General features: G+C 30.5%; 1 protein-coding gene across 1 annotated transcript; it reads left to right on the top strand.

Moving 5' to 3' along the window:
- The first annotated feature begins 130 nt into the window (after positions 1-130).
- On the top strand, positions 131-11,063 carry LOC134693105 (sperm-associated antigen 7 homolog). The gene is made up of 7 exons (XM_063553814.1): positions 131-263; positions 2,184-2,251; positions 2,756-2,844; positions 4,899-4,983; positions 5,907-5,996; positions 9,104-9,260; positions 10,876-11,063. The coding sequence occupies exons 1-7, from the start codon at positions 185-187 to the stop codon at positions 11,034-11,036; spliced, it is 729 nt and encodes a 242-aa protein (XP_063409884.1). The 5' UTR covers positions 131-184; the 3' UTR covers positions 11,037-11,063.
- Positions 11,064-19,826: the final 8,763 nt, after the last annotated feature.

Genomic DNA, 19,826 nt, shown 5'->3' on the forward strand with positions numbered 1-19,826 from the left:
AGTATCACAATTTTCATTCACCATCTAATATTTTAAGTAACTGTGTTCTTTTTGTCATTTTTTACATGATTCCTTTTATAATTGTTTTTTTTTCTCAAGTTTTGAATGACCGTGTATGGTGAATACCACAGCTCTGGCAGTATGGCCGAAGTTTTTCGTGACGAAACATTATCTCACAAAGAACATGGATTTACTGGGATCAATTATGGGCTCAATGGAAAAACCACCGTCATTAAATGATGCAGAAAGGAAAAAGGTCAAAGGTATGTGGCCATGGAATAAGCTTTGTTACTTATAATGACCATAAATTGCATATTTTATGGGTGTGAAAATTTGCTATGTTATGGGGGCGAGACAACTCGGCCTGTAGTTAACTCGGACCTTTTTAACAAAACAAAATAAGACTATTTGGGCTGTCAAAACGTCAGGTAGTATTGCTTGTAATCATAATGACAACTCAGAATATTCAAGGAGAGTCTTCATAGAAATAATTGATGCCATTGAAGGGGAAAACATCTATAAATGATATATATTATGCTATAGTATAAATGAAAGGGTATTTTTTATAAGCAAAAAGTTGTAAAAAAAACCCAGACAAACATGACAAAGCCTGTCAAAGATACATTCAAAGTCATGAGTTAGAATTAATCGACAAAGCTACTGTTAAAGTAGGAAAAGTAACAGAAAATCAATAATATAGTGAAACCAATAAACGTATTTACATTTTTGGTATTTAGCTGAATTTTGTCTCCAAATAACCTTAGATCGCCTCCAAATAACCTTTTGACGTCAAGGAACAATTACTTTTCTATTGTGACGTCAAATGTTTTGAATTGTTATGTCAAAGTTTACGGGAACCTGTATGATTCTACGTAATGGCGGACAAATTTGCATACAAGTGTAAATACATCTATACATTTGTACATAGAAAACCCACCAAAATATGTCCCGAACAACTTCTGTCCCCTCTATGTAACGGTTTATTTCTTACTCTGATATTTTATCCTTGGGATAATTTGTCACAGTAATTTTTTTCCAGGCATGGCATTTCACAGGTAGTTTTCTTCCAGAGTAGTGAAAATCTATCTGTGTTATGGGGATAGTATTTATCGGTATATAATTGCCGCATCATATTTCACAGAACCTTGTGAAATAGAGTCCCATTAACTACTAAACCAGTTAATCACAATCAATATATACCTGACAATAATTATAAAATGTTTCACGAAGGTAGAACAAATTTGCATAATTTAACAAAGGGAGGTAATTATCAGCAATTTATATTTAAAAGATATTATTAATATAATATATTTCCTGAATCTATTTCATAGTGATTTTTTTCCTTGAATCTTTTTTTCATATATTCATTTATATAAAAAGATGACTTACATTATAATTTAATAAGAAGGATAATATTTCACAGATAAATACTATCCTGCTGTTAAAATTGCTTTTGTTCCAATATATTACTATGCTATGCTTTATCTGGTTTCCATATATACAACAACTACATATTTGTCCCCAGACAAAACTATTTATATAGTTAAAAGTATCATCATAATCAAATTCTTCCATTACTGTTAACAGTAGTAATTATGCAACTTATATATATAAATCTGAAAATAACTCACTTTTACAAAACTTAGTATTTCACTTACCTTATTTAATCATGATATTATTTCACCATTACAATCTTTGAAATTACTTCTGGTTTTCTTTCTCATCAATATGTTTCATGATAATTTTCTTTTTAAAGAATATTTAAGGAAATTTTTTCAATAATTTTTCGAAATTATTTCACATGATAATATATTTTTTTTAAACAATTTAGCTTTAATTCAAATACACTATTATTATTTCATAGTATATGTAAAGGATAAGTTTTTTCTTATAACTGTTCAATAAATTAACTACCCAGATAGAATTTCACGGCAAAGGAAAACATATCCCAAGTAAATATTTTCCTCCGGATAAAAGAATAACAACGACTACTGTGACATTTTTTCCTCCATATCAAATTTCACCCGGATATAATTTTGCTTTGTAGTATATCTAAGGGGAAATGAATCTGATATATAGAATTGATAAAATCCCAAACTTTTATGCTTTATGAATTTTCAAATGATCTAATTGAACTGCTCAATAATTAACCTCTTCATTTCAAAGGTTCCGATATTTTGTAGCTCAGAAAGCGATGATTGAAAAACAGCAAGAAGCTGATAAGAAAAAGTTGGTTGTATTTAGAGAAAAGGTAGGATCAGATGAACATGATGAATGTAAAAAAATAACATATATATTTAGTTATTTGAAAGAAAAAATCACAAACATGATAAAGATGAAGATTTGTACTTAATATTAATGTGACCACAATTTCCTTGTAGCTTGTAACCTTTACCAAAAACTGTATCATCAGAATGTACACATGGTACATGTGGTTTAATACGATTGTATTTCCATTTATAATGAATTTTGAAATTGAGAGTCAAAACTGTAATTTCGCATATATATAACTTTAATTGTTCACTTCAGAATAAACTTATTCTACGTTTCAACTGTATAGAAAAGGTCATTGGTCATATTTTGAAACAAGATACAAAGATTTATTGTACAAATATTAAAAGGAAAAATATTTTCCTATGAAAAAAACAAAGTTTTTCAAGTTAAGATTTTGGATGAATAGAAATATCCCATGAAATATTTAGTGTACATTAGCAACATGAACAACATTATTTGAAACATTTAATGACTTTTTCAGATACAGAAAAGGATACATGAATTCATTAAAGATCCACAGAAACAGAAGTTCAAGTTTGAAGTAATGGATAAGGTCTATAGAGCTATTGTGTAAGTTATAAATATACTTCAGGGCATCTGCACATTCCAATTTTACCCAGGAACTACAAATCAGATTTTCCTGAAATTTTATCCAGGAAATACAAATCAGATTTTCCTGAAATTTTACCCAGGAACTACAAATCAGATTTTCCGGAAATTTTACCCAAGAACTACAAATCAGATTTTCTTGAAATTTTACCCAGGAACTACAAATCAGATTTTCCTGAATTTTTACCCAGGAACTACAAATCAGAACATACTATAATACTGTGTGATGCAGCTTCAGATTCATCAATCATCAACTTCAAATTTATAAATTTACTGTTTACAAATTTTTGAATTTTTCGAAATACTAAGGCTTTTCTACCTCATGCATAGATTACCTTAGCTTTATTTGGCAACACTTTTAGGAATTTTGGTTCTTAATGCTCTTCAACTTGGTACTTTATTTGGCCTTTTAAACTTTTTGAATTCGAGCGTCACTGATCAGTCTTTTGAAGACAAAACGCGTCTGGCGTATATACTGAATTTACTCCTGGTATCTATGATGAGTTTATTTCCAGTGTACCTATTACTTATACATTCTAAAATTTAATAACCCAGTAATAATTTGTTTTTGTATATATTTAAAGGGACCTGCATCATGTGCATTCAAGAGATTTATTTCACATGTAATCAGGCTTCATGTCTGCATACTTTATCATGTGATGTGGTTTCAGATACTTTAATCATGTGATGTGGTTTCAGATACTTTAATCATGTGATGTGGTTTCAGATACTTAATCATGTGAATGTGGTTTCAGATACTTTATCATGTGATGTGGTTTCATTTACTTTATCATGTGATGTGGTTTCAGATACTTTATCATGTAATATGGTTTTAGATACTTTATCATGTGATGTGGTTTCAGATACTTTATCATGTGATGTGGTTTCAGATTCTTTATCATGTGATGTGGTTTCAGATACTTTATCATGTGATGTGGTTTCAGATACTTTATCATGTGATGTGGCTTCAGATACTTTTATCATGTGATGTGGTTTCAGATACTTTATCATGTAATATGGTTTTAGATGCATCACTCATCAATTGGCTGTTTACCTAATGCTTACATTGACATTAAAGACATGTATGAAATATAAGTCACATTTTTTAAGAGAACTATAAATATGAACATCCTGAAACTTGAAATGTTTTCAGATTAGTTGCTCATCAACATCCTGTTTACTTAATTCTTTAGCCAGGATATCATTAGAGTATTATATTTAGTTTTGTACATTTTAAAGTGAAATGAAATTCATCTTCTACTTCTATGAGACACTAAGGACAAATTCTTTCTTCTACAGGGGTTTTAGTGTGACACCCTTGTTCAATTCTAAAAACACTATTACTAATGCAAATTTTAACAAAATGCCCAATTATTTTTCTATCTATATTTAACAATAAATATGTTTCCAATTGATAATTTTCTTTAATCTGTCTGTATGTTCTCAGCTTATTACTGTGTTCTGATTTATTATCACAAAATATATTTTCTTTCCAATAATTAAGATATCTTTCATTACGTTTGGTATGAATTGCATATATAATCATGATAATAAATGCCTTTTTGATATAGTATCATGATTTTTCCAAACATGTGAAAAATTTAATGTAGCAAGTAACTGTTCAATCTTTTTAGCAAATCCATTGGTTAATTGCAGGTTTGAACAATATGCATCTTTAAGTAAACAATTGTTATTAGATTTTATTACATGCAACCAGAAGCCAATTGACAATTTTAAAGCTTCTATAAAAACTGGATACATACACATTAGTGAGCTGTAGATTTAATACTTATTCTTGTTTTATCAGTTGCAGTTAGATATAAGAGAGGCAAAAGATACCATTGGGACATGCAAACTCATAAGTCAAAAAATTATCTGATAATCATAATGTAAATTCAGACACAAATAGGATGAAATTAAAAAAATATCAATTGTATTTCAAAGACTAAAAGATCTAAAAATATAAAGGACCTAAAACCCAAAACACATGTTAAAAGTCTGCCTTTTTATTTCAGCCATGAAGTGACAGATGTGGCTGGGTTGACATCATTTTCCTTTGGAGTAGAAGAACAGGACAGATACGTGATGTGTTGGAAGAAGGTAGAGATACCGTACCCTTCATACCCCAGGGTCACAATCTAAGAATTTTTTAAAAAAATGTGGTAGAGTTACCCATTACACTCATACGCCAGGGTCCCAATCTAAGAATTAAAAAAATGTGGATCCCACCTTCGATGCAACATTAGGAGTTGGACATGTTGAAAGCCTTTGAATTAACCATATATGTGTTATCCTTAGGACATTTTAGCAACATGGTTATGGGATGCTTTATTCCTGAATTGATTTTCTAATAGATTGTGTTATGAATGTGCTGCTATAATTTTTTGAAACTTGATGGTATTTCAAATTTACTTTTATCCTTATCTTCATCTGGATGCTGCGCTATTTCATCGTTTCGTTAGAGACCTTTTATCATTTGTGAAAATGAAGGAACAGCAATAATAGGATGATTATTTGAATTTATTTCCTGGTATTAATAATTATTTTCATGCGATTGTTATCTCACGTAAAATCATGCAAAAATATTTCTTGACCAACTTTTCAATTGAAAACCAATCACTAAGATTTTGGTTCCATTATTGTCTTACTCAATTCTATCTTCCTCAACAAACATATCTCTGGAATCGAAATGTTCTAATTAATCATCTTTAAATGATCAAATACAAAAAATATGTGTTATGAAGGCTATTCCAGGGAAACATTGGTTGGATGAAAACTACATAATCATATATTTGTTTTCAATTTGAAAAAAGGGTTGTAACAAATAATTTTGTTATTAATGATTAAAAAAAAATGCAATGTGTGATGGGGTATTAAAAAAGAGTCATCCAAAATAATTGGTTAAGGATGTACCTGAAAAGGTGATTAGGTACAAAGTCAAAGGTGGCAATGAAAATATTAGTTGAAGAAAAAACACAATATATACTGTACATTGTACATTTTTTTTGTACTTATATTTACAGGAATTTGCTCCTACTGATGACGAATTACAGGCTTACAGGAAAGGGGAGGAATGGGACCCAGAAAAAGCAAAATTAGCAGCAAAACAAAAGGTAAGTACTGGGACCAGATTTAAGATTGGAAATATCAAAATCTCCGCCTAAACCTGGACAGTGGTGAAACAGCACAACACAAGAACACATTACTATAACAAAAATTGGGTTTTCTCGTTTGAAGGCACTTTCAAGCTTGTTTAATCTGCAACATTCTGCACCTAATTTCCAATTTATAAAGCACTAACAACTAATGAACACCAAAGGTCAAAATCATCAATTTAAAATTGATCTCATTTTTGTCATCAGTAAAAGCATTTGTTAAGGACATACAATACAGTTTTGATCCTGTATTCACGTTTTGATAAAAATTTCCATAAAGTTTATTTTTTACTTGATTCAATATGTAATAAAAAATATACCTTCATGTGCTACTTTTTGAGTATAATGAGGTCGAAATTGTGTTTATATATTTGCTAAAAATTCTGATTTGTGGCCTTATTTTCTCTTTTGAAAGAAAGACATAACTTTTTTTGTTTTAAAAGGTTTACACAAATTGTTTTTTGTTGAATAATTTGTAATTTCTGTATTTTAAAAGTATCCAAACAAAAATTTATACAATTTTATTCGTATGTTGGTATGACGTTGGCGTCGTTGTCATCGAGTTCGGCCAAGACATATTGGTTTTCGCACTTTAACTTTAGTTTAAGGGAATTGAAATCTATAAAATTTAAACACTTGGTTTATGACTACAAAGGGGAGGTTGGGATTGATTTTCAGAGTTTTGGTCCCAAGGGTTTAGGAATTAGGGGCCAAATAAGCATTTTCTTGGTTTTCACGCAATAACTTAAGTATAAACGAAAAGAAATCTATGAAATTTAAACACAAGGTTTATGAACACAAAAGGAAGGTTGCGATTGATTTTTTGGAGTTTTGGTCCCAACAGTTTAGGAATTGGGGGCCAAAAAGAGACCCAAATAAGCATTTTTCTTGGTTTTTGCTCCATAACTTTAGTATTAGTAAATAGAAATCTCTGAAATTTAAACACATTGAGGTTTATGACCATAAAAGGAAGGTTGGGATTGATTTTTGGAGTTTTGGTCCCAACAGTTTAGGAATAAGGGGCCCAAAGGGTCCAAAATTAAACTTTGTTTGATTTCATCAAAAATTGAATAATTGGGGTTCTTTGATATGCAGAATCAGACTGTGTATTTAGATTCTTAATTTTTGGTCCCATTGTCTACATTAGGGTCCAAAAGGTCCAAAATGAAACTTGGTTTGATTTTAAGAAAAATTGAATTCTTGGGGTTCTTTGATATTATGCTGAATCTAAACATGTACTTAGATTTTTGACAGTTTTCAAGTTGGTCCAAATCGGGGTCCAAAATTAAACCTTTTTTTTTTGTTTGATTTCAACAAAAACTGAATTCTTGGGGTTCTTTGATATGCTGAATCTAACCATGTATTTAGATTTTGAATATTGGGCCATAAAAGGTTAATTTCCAATTTAAATTTTTTAAGTTTTTAAATTTAAGTTCTTAGACCATTTTCATTCTATTAGAAACCGATGATGTGTCAACTATTTAATCACAATCCAAATTCAGAGCTGTAGCAAGCTTGAATGTTGTGTCCATACTTGCCCTAACTGTTCAGGGTTTGAACTCTGCAGTCGTATAAAGCTGCGACCTGCGGAGCATCTGGTTTATTCAGAAATAACTCATATTTATCAATGATTGTAGAAAAAACATCAATTTTTGCTGTATAATTATGAAATTTTTAAAAAATGCACTATTTACGTTTTCATGAAAATTGGCACACATTATCTTCTCGCGTAATCAAGCCAAATGGCATTTTTTAAAAAGAGATCCATGAACTCGTTTTTTAAAAAGGGGTCCATGGCTTTGTTTTCTAGTTAAATAAGTTTGAATGATCAAAATCAGTTGAAAACTGAATCTTTTCCCGACAAGTTATAGTTTGACGTCACAAAAAATATTAATTTTCGTTATTTAACGTCATTACCTCCCCTGAAACTGTATCGTATGCCCAAAAACAGTTCATATATTAGTACATGGAAATGACAATCTTTCAAGGACCACATTTTCTGAAAGATAATTGGGATAGTTGTCAATTTTGCACTTGACATCAATTTTGTTATCACCTACATGCTAGTAAAATTTGAAAAGCATTTCTTGAACAATGCATACATTATTGCATAGAATTGACAACGTATATATTTACATTATATCAATAACTCACGAACAGTAATAGTGTGAATTGTCAATATCAAAATTGACTTAAATTTATAGTCAATAACAACATAATAAAATTTAAATAATATTTTTTGAGCAGTTCATAGATTATTACAAGGAAATGACGAAGTGCTATTTTTAAAAATCTATCAAGGACTATAGCACTAAAATATTTTGCAGCCGACTGCCATGCTTCACCAAATTAATTACCATTTTTCTTCTGAAACCTAGTTAAAATTATGTTGAAAAGATATTACACATTAGATTGATTCCAAGCAAAGGAGTAGGGGCATTAAGGCCTAGTTTTGGCCCAAGAAAATAAAATGTTTGATAACCATTTCAAATTGGCACATAATGTTTAGAAATACATAGGGTCAAGAAATATAAATTGAAAACAGAAAGATTTGTATCTGATGACGTCACAACTACGTCATAATATGTATTGTTTTCACAAAAACGATGAAAAATACAGAATATATGCAGTTTTTTATCATTATTTCCGTTGAGGAAACATCCTGCGCAGCCGAGAAACAACAAAATAATTTAACAGAAGCTGTATTATTACTATTGGCATAATCTCACCAAATATAAAGTTGTTTCTTGGGTGCGCACATACTTTTTCAATCTAAAATATACTTAAAATTTGATGAAAAAACAAGGAAAATCACGAAATTTAACAAAATATGCAAATTAGGTCATAATTCATTGCCATGGTAACTTGTTTGATGACAAATTTGTTTTGTTTTTCTTAGTACCTTATACCTTAGTCAAGTTTTCAGTAATTTAAAAATATGTATGATAACTTTTAAATTTGCAGTAATTTTTGGGCCAAATAAGGGCCTTATTGCCCCTACTCCTTTTGATATGATGAATATCAGTTTGAAGTTATTCTTTGATGATTCTTCATCCCTTTAACAGGAAATCGATAGATTGCAGGCAGAAGCAGATTCCAATAAAAAGACAGAGAAAGTTATTCCAGTATCAAATTACAAGGATAAATACAAACATCTGATTGGAGATGAATCAGCCAAAGATGGAGCTAAACAGACACTAGCTAACAGATCATATGGTTTTGGTAAGAACAGCAGGTTTTTGGAAAAGTTTGCTATAGCTTGCTATAGCAATAAACTTTAATGAGGCATCGGCCTGTAACCGGAAAAGAGACAGACTATCTTATTTTAGGAAGTGTGTTCTACTTCTAGATAATGTAGTACTGGTATTTGAAATAGAAAGATGCTTTTGAAATTTTGAGCCTTTAATTTTAATAGCATACAGCTTGAATAAAAATGTAGTGAATTTTCATCGATAAATCAAAAATTTCAATTTTATTTGAAAATGACGAATAAACACTACTTCCGGGATCTGCAATATGCGGAAAGTAAACTTTCTACAGGTGCTATCCAGCAGTTTGATTTTTGTAGACAAAAAAAAGTTTTCACTCTTCTTTTCAATTCAAAGTGATCTCATCTAAATTAATAATGCCTGCAAATTTTCTTTAGGGTTGTATGTCAACTTATGCAAAACCACGAAAATGCAGGTTTTCTTCAATCCATGAAATATGGTATCCATGAAAATACATAATTCCACATAGTGTTAAAAAGTTATTGTTTAGATAGCTGTCTTTTATTTATGACTGTAATCTGTAAACAATTAATTGCTGGTAACCAAAAAGGCACAACTGTTTTCCATTTAGTACAATTAATACAAAATAGTTTTGTTTGACTACCTTCACCATCATAATCCTGTCAAGTAAAGTTAAGAGTAAATTTAATTGGTAAAATTATAAAAATGTTGTTGAATATAATTGTTTGGTTTTCAAAGGCGTAATCCAGTTGTATTTCGATATGAAATTTTTTTTTTTTTTTATAAGAATGTTCAAACATTTTTTCTTTTAGATATGTTATGAAAATGTTAAATGTTCTGATTTATATTCTTATAATTTAATTTTGGATGTAACATGTCTTCTGATTGGCTGACATTATTTTGTTATCAGCCCATAGACAAAATTTAGTCATGTGACCATGATGTATCAATGTTTTTTTCATGGTTTTCTACAGTTTAAAACAGAATTTAGAATTAAATTATAAGAAATGACTGTAATATTTTTTCTGTCTATTGGAAATAACATAAAAAATGTGGTGCACACTGTTAAATAACCCACTTCGCACATTATGCAGTGTGCACCAAATTTTTTAAGTTATTTCTTCATAGACAGAATAATATTACAGTCATTCCTTAAGTACATGTTGAACAGTCACTTTTATCTGTCAGTGAAAAAAACATTTCATTTATACTTGTTAAGAACATTGTTTGTTATTTGATGAAAATTTTAATTTTCTTGGATATTTGATTGTGTAGACTTTATAAAGGCTACAAATAGGCACGTAAAAATTATACTTCTTTTAAAACTCAACTTCATGCATAACCTTTCACCCAATCAATCAAAAAAAAAATCAGTTCTCTAATGTCATAACCAATAATGAAATAGTGTTATCCTTGACTGACTTTCCAACCATTCTTCTATCCCAAAGGTATTTTTACATATTAAATTTAAAATTTAGCAGGGGCAATCATGTCCTCAAACTTGTGCATTTTATTTATTTTCTAGAATTTTTTTTCTATTTCACATGTAATTCTTACCTCAAATCAAAGTTTATTGATAATGCTAAGATATATTATTGTTTTTGCAGTTCCTAGTGAAAACAAACGTGATCGTAGAACAGTAGAGCAAGTATTAGCAGACACCCGTGCCAAAAAGAAGTTAAAAACAGAGAGTTCATCAGCATTAGAATTATCTTCCCAGAATGCATCAACAGAGACTACTACCTCTTCCTGTCCAGAATTACCTTGATGTTTACCAATACATAGTTACCTTTTATTAATGTTGTTTGTATTTTTTTTAACTTTGTTTGAAGATTTTAACTTGTTTTAAAAACATCATGGTGTCCAAATGATAAATATACTTTCAGCACACAAGACATTTAAGTTTGTCTGTTATTGTATTTTCTAATATCAATCATATAAGAATAAGAAAAGATAAAGGATAAGAAAAATGGGGTCAATTTTTTGTTTTATACCTATAGGTGCAGTATTCCAGGGGTGGATCCAGCCATTTTAAAAGGGGGTTCCCAACCCAGGTTGAAGGGGGGGTTCCAACTATATGTCCCATTCAAATGCATTTATCGGCCAAAAAAAAGGGGGGGGGGGTTTCCAACCCCTGGAACCCCCCTCTGGATCTGCCACTGAGTATTCCATGAGATACTTAGTAATGATTCTCAGAAGGGTTTAATTCCTTACAAACTTTTTATACCCTCAATTTTTCTAAACAAGTTCTAATAGCATTTTCATGTGACCTTTCAATGGCTATGTGATTAACTTTTTTTAAAAGGCTACACATACTTAATATGGTTTTATAATTGTTGTATGAGTGTACATTGGGGCTGTTCCAAAATTGATAGGGTGATGGGACACATATTGATTCAACTGGGTGATTTCAATTTCTTTAGAATTTTTAAGTACGAGGAAAAAAAAAAAAATTTGGAGGCTGCTTTATAAAAAAAAGGTTCCTCTCAAGTCTTTAAATGTTTTATTTTTGAACGACCCTAAAGAAAATGTTGGTTTCGTAGTTATTTGTTTTTGGGAAAAAAATCATGAAATATAATGTATCATATTAGCTTTGAATGCATTTTTTATAGATTCATTTATCACACTACATACTTGACTGTATTCATTTTCATAATTTCATAATTGTATTATATTACTGTAAATTTAGAAACTAGTGCACAAATATAACATGCATAATATAGGGATAGTTATTCAAAGAATAATTATGTGGGATAATTGTCAGATCAAAGATAATGATCATGGGATTCTTAAATATGATTTTCAGAAAATGATGTATATAAAACGTTTTGAGTTGTTTACTTGACCTGCAGTCATTCTGGGGGATCGTGACATTATGAAGTGTATTTGCTATGAGATGCCATTTTTTTTCGGTAAAAAAACTCATCATAGATACCAGGACTAAATTTAGTATATACTTCAGACACGCGTTTCGTCTACAAAAGACTCATCAGTGACGCTTGAATCAAAAAAAGTTAAAAAGGCAAAATAAAGTTTTAGGTTGAAGAGCATTGAGAACCAAAATTCCTAAAAGTTTTGCCAAATACAGCTTAGGTAATCTATGTCTGAGGTAGAAAAGCCTTAGTATTTCATAAAATTCAAAAAGTTTTAAATTGTAAATTTAAATTGTAAATTTATATAATTAGTAAAAGCACCTGTTGGAAGATAAATCATGTATACCTGGTTGAATTTACAAACTTTCATTTTTACTTTCATACATAATCACATTGCAATAATAAAAATGTCATTAGAATTTCCAAATTTACAGTAATTATACATATAATTCATTTTTTTTACAGATTTTTTTTTATCATATTCTGTAAGTGATGGATATGGTATTTATATTGATATTTTTGTTTCATTTTTTTGTAGATTATAGAGTTATCTCCCATGTAAAATGTGTTGAATAATCACTTGTAAGAAAACAGCATATGTAATACATTAAATGCAAAGATTTATATGAATAAAACAGACTAACAGTAACATGTGAATATCTGGACAAAATACATTTTGTTTACAACAATGGAAAATAATTCTAAACTGAGAAATATGAAATATAGCGACAGTACTATAATATGTTGATGAATTGGAAAAAACGAAAGAATAAAATAGTTTTGATACCCAACGTTTTAATATTTCATTTCTTCATACAATATATTAATTCATTTCTACTGTATAGTATTTTACCTGGCAACATTTTGGATTTGCCTGTCCTAATTCAGGAGCTAATAATACAGTGTTGGTTGTTTGTTGCTGTATATAACATTTTTTTTTCTTCATTTCTGAGCTTTTGACCCATGCAAAGTAAAAATACTAACAGATTTTAGACAAAAGATAGACAATGAGAACCAATTACCAAATAGTTAAATTAAATACCACAGAAATATACATAAATCCAAAACCAGTATGAAATAATTTTGCCAAACAACTAGTCTCTTTTGGACCAATAAAAAGGAGCTTGTTGAGAAGGATCTTTAACATGCAAAGAGTGTTCTACTTCCTGAACATGGGACCTCATATTTAATGTCCCCATCCCAAAAACATTTCATGTTCATTTTTATATGTTCTGTGAAGTTGTACATGAACTTCCTTTTTAGCTCACCTGGCCTAAAAGGCCAAGTGAGCTTTTCTCATCACTTGGCGTCCGTTGTCTGTCGTTGTCCTGCGTCCGTCGTTGTTAACTTTTACAAAAATCTTCTCTGAAACTGCTGGGCCAAATTAAACCAAAGTTGGCCACAATCATCATTGATGTGTCTAGTTTTAAATTGTGTTTTTTGACCCGGCCAACCAACCAAGATGGCCACCATGGCTAAAAATAGAACATAGGGGGTAAAATGCAGTTTTTGGCTTATAACTCAAAAACCAAAGCATTTAGAGAAAATCTGACAGGGGGGTAAAATTGTTTATCTGGTCAAGATCTATCTGCCCTGAAATTTTTAGATGAATCGGACAACTTGTTGTTAGGTTGCTGCCCCTAAATTGGTAATTTTAAGGAAATTTAGCTGTTTTTGGTTATTATCTTGAATATTATTAAGGATAGAGATAAACTGTAAACAGCAATAATATACAGCAATTTAAGACTCAAAAATAAGTCAAAATGACCAAAATGGTCAATTGACCCCATTAGAAGTTATTGTCCTTTATAATCAATTTTTAACAATTTTCATAAAATTTGTGAATTTTTACTAACATTTTCCACTTAAACTACACGTACAAGTTCATTATAGATAGAGATAATTGTAAGCAGCAAGAATGTTCAGTAAAGTAAGATGTACAAACACATCACAATCACCTAAACACAATTTTGTCATGAACTGTCTGCTTTCTTTGTTTAATTCACATATACCAAGGTGAGCGACACAGGCTCTTTAGAGCCTCTAGTTTTTATCACTATATAAAACAGTCAGATATCAGGCGCGTAGCTCCCTATACGCTTACACGCAGTTGCAAGCACATTGATTCGACATGCAAAAAATAAAATTGGCAAAATAAAAAAATTATAGATTGAATGTTAAAGGAAACACCTATGTTGTCACTATCATTAAATAACAGCATTTGGTTTCAAAATAAAAGTGTTATTGGAGATTATGACAAAATCGGACAGTAACTTGTATCTTTTACAAGATTTGAATTTGTAATACTCAGTCTATGTAGTTTTTGGAGCACATTTTACAGTTTACGGTTCATCAGTTTGGAATGAGATGTACCACTCGGCATTAGAATTATCAGAACCCTTCAATATCTTTGAAAATATGCCGAGGCGATGTGGTCGACAGACTACCAGAGCCAATCACCCTGCAAACACGCCAAAACAGTATTGGAAAGTCTCATTATTTTTTTTGCGTATGTTGAAAACAAATGTACGATCAACAATGAACGACGACAGTTACAAGCATTACTGCATATTCATCGGCATTTCAGTGTGAATATTGACAATTAAAGTAATGAGAAGTTTGTTTCTGCCTAGACCTGACGAGCAGATTTTGGACAATTTTGAGTAAATTCTGTATCACAAATAAGTGAATTTTAATGTGTGTATTGTATTTTTTTATTGTTAAGCGTTTACTTTTCTGCATTGGCTAGAGGTATAGGGGGAGGGTTGAGATCTCACAAACATGTTTAACCCGCTGCATTTTTGCGCCTGTCCCAAGTCAGGAGCCTCTGGCCTTTGTTAGTCTTGTATTATTTTAACTTTTAGTTTCTTGTGTACAATTTGGAGTTTAGTATGGCGTTCATTATCACTAAACTAGTATATATTTGTTTAGGTGCCAGCTGAAGGACACCTCCGGGTGCGGGAATTTCTCGTTGCATTGAAGACCTGTTGGTGACCTTCTGCTGTTGTCTGCTCTGTGGTCGGGTTGTTGTCTCTTTGGCACATTCTCAATTTGGTTGTTTATGTATTACTCTATTCAGAAGATTTATTAATAGTTGTATATTCATAAATTTTTTATAAGTCCTATCTACATATAACTCCTCTTTTAACCGTCCTATGACCGAAAACTGAAAAAGAAAACATTTTTCTGCATAAAATGGTCTCAAAAAATAGTTGCTTGCACATTGTTTCTTTCTAGCTACGCCCCTGGATATGTTTCAGGGTTTTTTTTCTATGCAAATTTCTATATTAAAACTAAACTGTGATAAACAGGATATTTTTTTTTATTAAAAAATCATTGCTTCTTGTCTTGAAATCTGAAAATGGTTGATGTACACTTTTTGAGAGAGGGTGGGTCTGAAAAGTTTATGTTTTGTACACTTTGGAAAGTGGTTGACAATTATGGATGACCCCTTAATCGTCATCATAAAAAATAAGGATTGATTGATTGACAAGTTGGTGTTAAATGCCACTTCAGCACTTGTGGGTTTATTCTAAGATATATCTATTGGTAGATGATATCGTTTTACCACTTCCAGGAGAAAATCACTAAACTTTTCCAGGTAAACTGTTAATCCTAATCAATAAGGATTAGAGTTGAATGCACCTTGTGCTGAGGATCTTTGGATTAACATTAATCATTAAATTAACTACCTCAACCTCTCTGCCACCAAAGCCACAATTTAGGAATGATACTTCCTCATAAACACCAAACCAAATTAAAATGCAAAAGTTCTGCTTAAGAGAAACAATTTCAGTGGATTAATATTTACTTCAACAATTTTGAAAAACTTCAAGACGTCTGTGATCAAATATGATGTCTTAACTTACAAAAATAAGTTCTGAAATACTATAGGCAAATAAATTAAGAACCAATTTGTGTACAATAAAACTTTTTATCAATATACTAATAAACTACTGTAAATAAAAGCAGATTCAATATCACACATTTTGAGGACTTACAGTCAAAAATAATTTCCCTCTTGAAACAAAGGGTTAGTAGCTTGATAGTTGATCAAAACATTTTGTATGATAAAACATTCCATTCTTATACCATCAGCAGTTCTATCAATTTCAAATTTTGAATAGAAGCATCTTCAATGATATAAAAAAAATATCTTGAAAAATGGTTATATAAGAAATTGAATATTTATGGTGGGCAATTAGACACAAAAGGAAAAATAATCCATTTTGAATTGATAGGGAATAAAAACAAAAGTTCTACAACTACTAGATATATCAATGCAAGAACCCTTTGATAAAATTAATTTATATCTGAAAGAATATTTACAAATATAAATTAATATAAAAAAATAGTAAATAGTAAATTCATGCATGTCATGTTTTTAATTTTATACTTTCTCCTGATTACCATACCACCTCATAACCTTATTTACATCAAGAATACTAAATTACTTTTGATTATAATGGTGTAAAATAACACCACTAATTTAGGGCCTGGCCAGAAGCACATACCAAAAAAGAAGTACATATTTAACACAAAATAGTTAATACGCATGAGTGTAACTTTTAAAGTATGTAGAATATTTAGATATTTTTGGCATCAATGACTGGTGATCATTGTAGAACACTTTTGAACTTACATAATGTATAATTTTTAATATTTAAAAAAACTGCACCAAATTTTAAAAAGAGGGTACATTTTGTCTGTTTGTCAGATCTGAAGTACCTGTTTTAGTACATCTGAAGTTCTTGGAACCAGTTCTTTCTTATATGCAATTAAAGGTAATAACTATGTTGATATTTTCAGTACAAGACACCATAAAGTGTTACTTTGACATGCAATGATTTCCACTTTATTTAAACAAAAGAGGTGGGCCTGCTTGAAATGGAGGAATTTAACATTGAAAGCAATGGGGCCATGAATTAGTGGTGTACTTATAATCCTATGCATGGATCAAATACCTCCCTTGTGTCTTTTATATTTAATATATTTATCTGGTTTACTATTCAAAAGCATTTGAACACATACATCCCCACTTATATATTTGTAAAAATGTTACAAATGTATTATCAATAAAATAATAAAATATGAAATATACAAATTAAATAAACCAAAATAAAAACATTCATTCAGTGTTTAACAGCAGTTTTTAACAAAAAAATAGTCCCAAGTCTTAAGAAAAGACTGCTTGCTTTCTCATATTTTCATAAAGACATATATAACTATAACTCTATCATTTTCAGTCACCTCTTTAATTAAGTAATTGTTAAAATAAAAGAAAACAGAACATGACTGGATAGAATTGATCACAAATTGAAAGGGATTGCAATGTATTAAAATAAATTAAATTCTAAAAAAATATACATCTGTTAATTGTTTTTCTACTTCAGCTGTCGCAATATTTTTATATATATATAGGTTATTAGATTTTATTTTTGAGGCCCCTCATGGGGGGGGGGGGTCCTTGTAATCACATAATCACCATTTTTTTGCCAATATAATCACATAATCATTAAATATTTGCTTATCTTTAGTAATCAAATAATCATAAACTAAAAATACAGTCCTAGGTAATCAAATAATCATGAAATATTTGGCTTAATAATCAAATAATCATTAAAAAAACGGCCAAGTAATCACATAATCAAAAACCCCATGAGGGCCCTCATTATTGTAGATGTTATGAAATATTTGCTGCATGTCATAATGAACCTTTTCTAGCAATTGAAAACAAGCGCACAATTCAAGTGTCTGACATATAGAACAAAAAGAAAAACAAAGATTGTGATTTATTATCATGAACAATATATATGCGTTTGAAGAAACAAAGTTGCATATCTTAATAAATAATTGAAAAATTGCTGTTAATAAAAAAGTAACAACTTAAAAAGTAACTAGGAGCCTGTGTCGCTCACCTTGGTCTATGTGAATATTAAACAAAGGAAGCAGATGGATTCATGACAAAATTGTGTTTTTGTGATGGTGATATGTTTGTACATCTTACTTTACTGAACAATCTTGCTGCTTACAATTATCACTATCTATAATGAACTTGGCCCAGTAGTTTCTGTGGAAAATGTAACCATAGTAAAAAATTACAAATTTTATGAAAATTGTAAAAAATTTACTATTAAGGACAATTACTCCTTAGGGGGTCAATTGACCATTTTGGTAATGTTGACTTATTTGTAAATCTTACTTTGCTGAACATTTTTGCTGTTTACAGTTTAACTCTATCTATAATAATATTCAAGTTAATAACCAAAAACAGCAAAATTTTCTTAAAATTACCAATTCAGGGACAGCAACCCAACTACAGGTTCTCTGATTCATCTGAAAATTTCAGGGCAGATAGAACATGACCAGATGAACAATTTAAAACCATGTCAGATTTGCTCAAAATTCTTTGGTTTTTGAGTTATAAGCCAAAAACTGTGTTTTACCCCTATGTTCTATTTTTAGCCATGGTGGCCATCTTGGTTGGTTTGGCGGGTTACGCCACACATTTTTTAAACTAAATACCCTAAAGATGATTGTGGCCAAGTTTGGATTAATCTGGCCCAGCAGTTTCAGAGGAGAAGATTTTTGTAAAAGATCTATAAAATTTTATGAAAAAAGGTTAAAAATTGACTTTAAAGGGCAATAACTTCTAAATGGGTCAACTGACCATTTTGGTGCTGTGGCTTATTTGTAAATCTTACTTTGCTGAACATAATTGCTGTTTACAGTTTATCTCTATCTATAATAATATTCAAGATAATAACCAAAAACAGCAAAATTTCCCTAAAATTACAGATTCAGGGGCAGCAACCCAACAACAGGTTGTCCAATTCATCTGAAAATTTCAGGGCAGGTAGATCTTGACCTGATAAACAATTTAACCCCATGTCAGATTTGCTCTAAATGCTTTGGTTTTTGAGATATAAGCCAGAAACTGCATTTTACCCCTATGTTCTATTTTTAGCCATGGCGGCCATCTTGTTTGGTTTGGCGGATCACACCACTAATTTTTTAAACTAGATACCCCAATGATGATTGTGGCCAAGTTTGGTTTCATTTGGCCCAGCAGTTTCAGAGGAGAAGATTTTTGTAAAAGTTAACGACGACGGACGACAACGACAGACGCCGGACGACGACGACGGACGCCAGACGCCAAGTGATGGGAAAAGCTCACTTGGCCCTTCGGGCCAGGTGAGCTAAAAAGGGAATAAATAAATCATATTAGGAAAGTTGCCAATTAATTGGGAATATTGACAAAGAGGTCTGTAGTGTTGCTGTTTTAAGCTGTGAATATTTTAATGACTAAGAAGCTAGGGTTTGACTGCTAAATTGCAGTGAAAAATATATAAAAATACCTGATTGCAATACAACATTGTGTTGCCTTCATTTTCCCCAGATTTTTCAGCTATATAAATCATTACTGACTCAAAATCTACCATGATTACATTTAGATTATAATGCTACAATTTTAATCACATGATTTTCATTCAAAATTTCTATACTACAATATCTCATCAGTCCTTAAAATATACAAATTAATTAATGTAATTATATTCATATATTTATATTTGTATAACATTTATAAAGCAAAGAAAATACAACAGGTGGACAGGGGAACCCTGATTCCCAATTACCTTTTCCCCAACTCCCACAGTACTCCTGAATTCCTCCCCCTACTCTCA

The sequence above is a fragment of the Mytilus trossulus genome, chromosome 12 (assembly GCF_036588685.1).
Source record: "Mytilus trossulus isolate FHL-02 chromosome 12, PNRI_Mtr1.1.1.hap1, whole genome shotgun sequence".
In the NCBI taxonomy this organism is placed as follows: Eukaryota; Metazoa; Mollusca; class Bivalvia; order Mytilida; family Mytilidae; genus Mytilus; species Mytilus trossulus.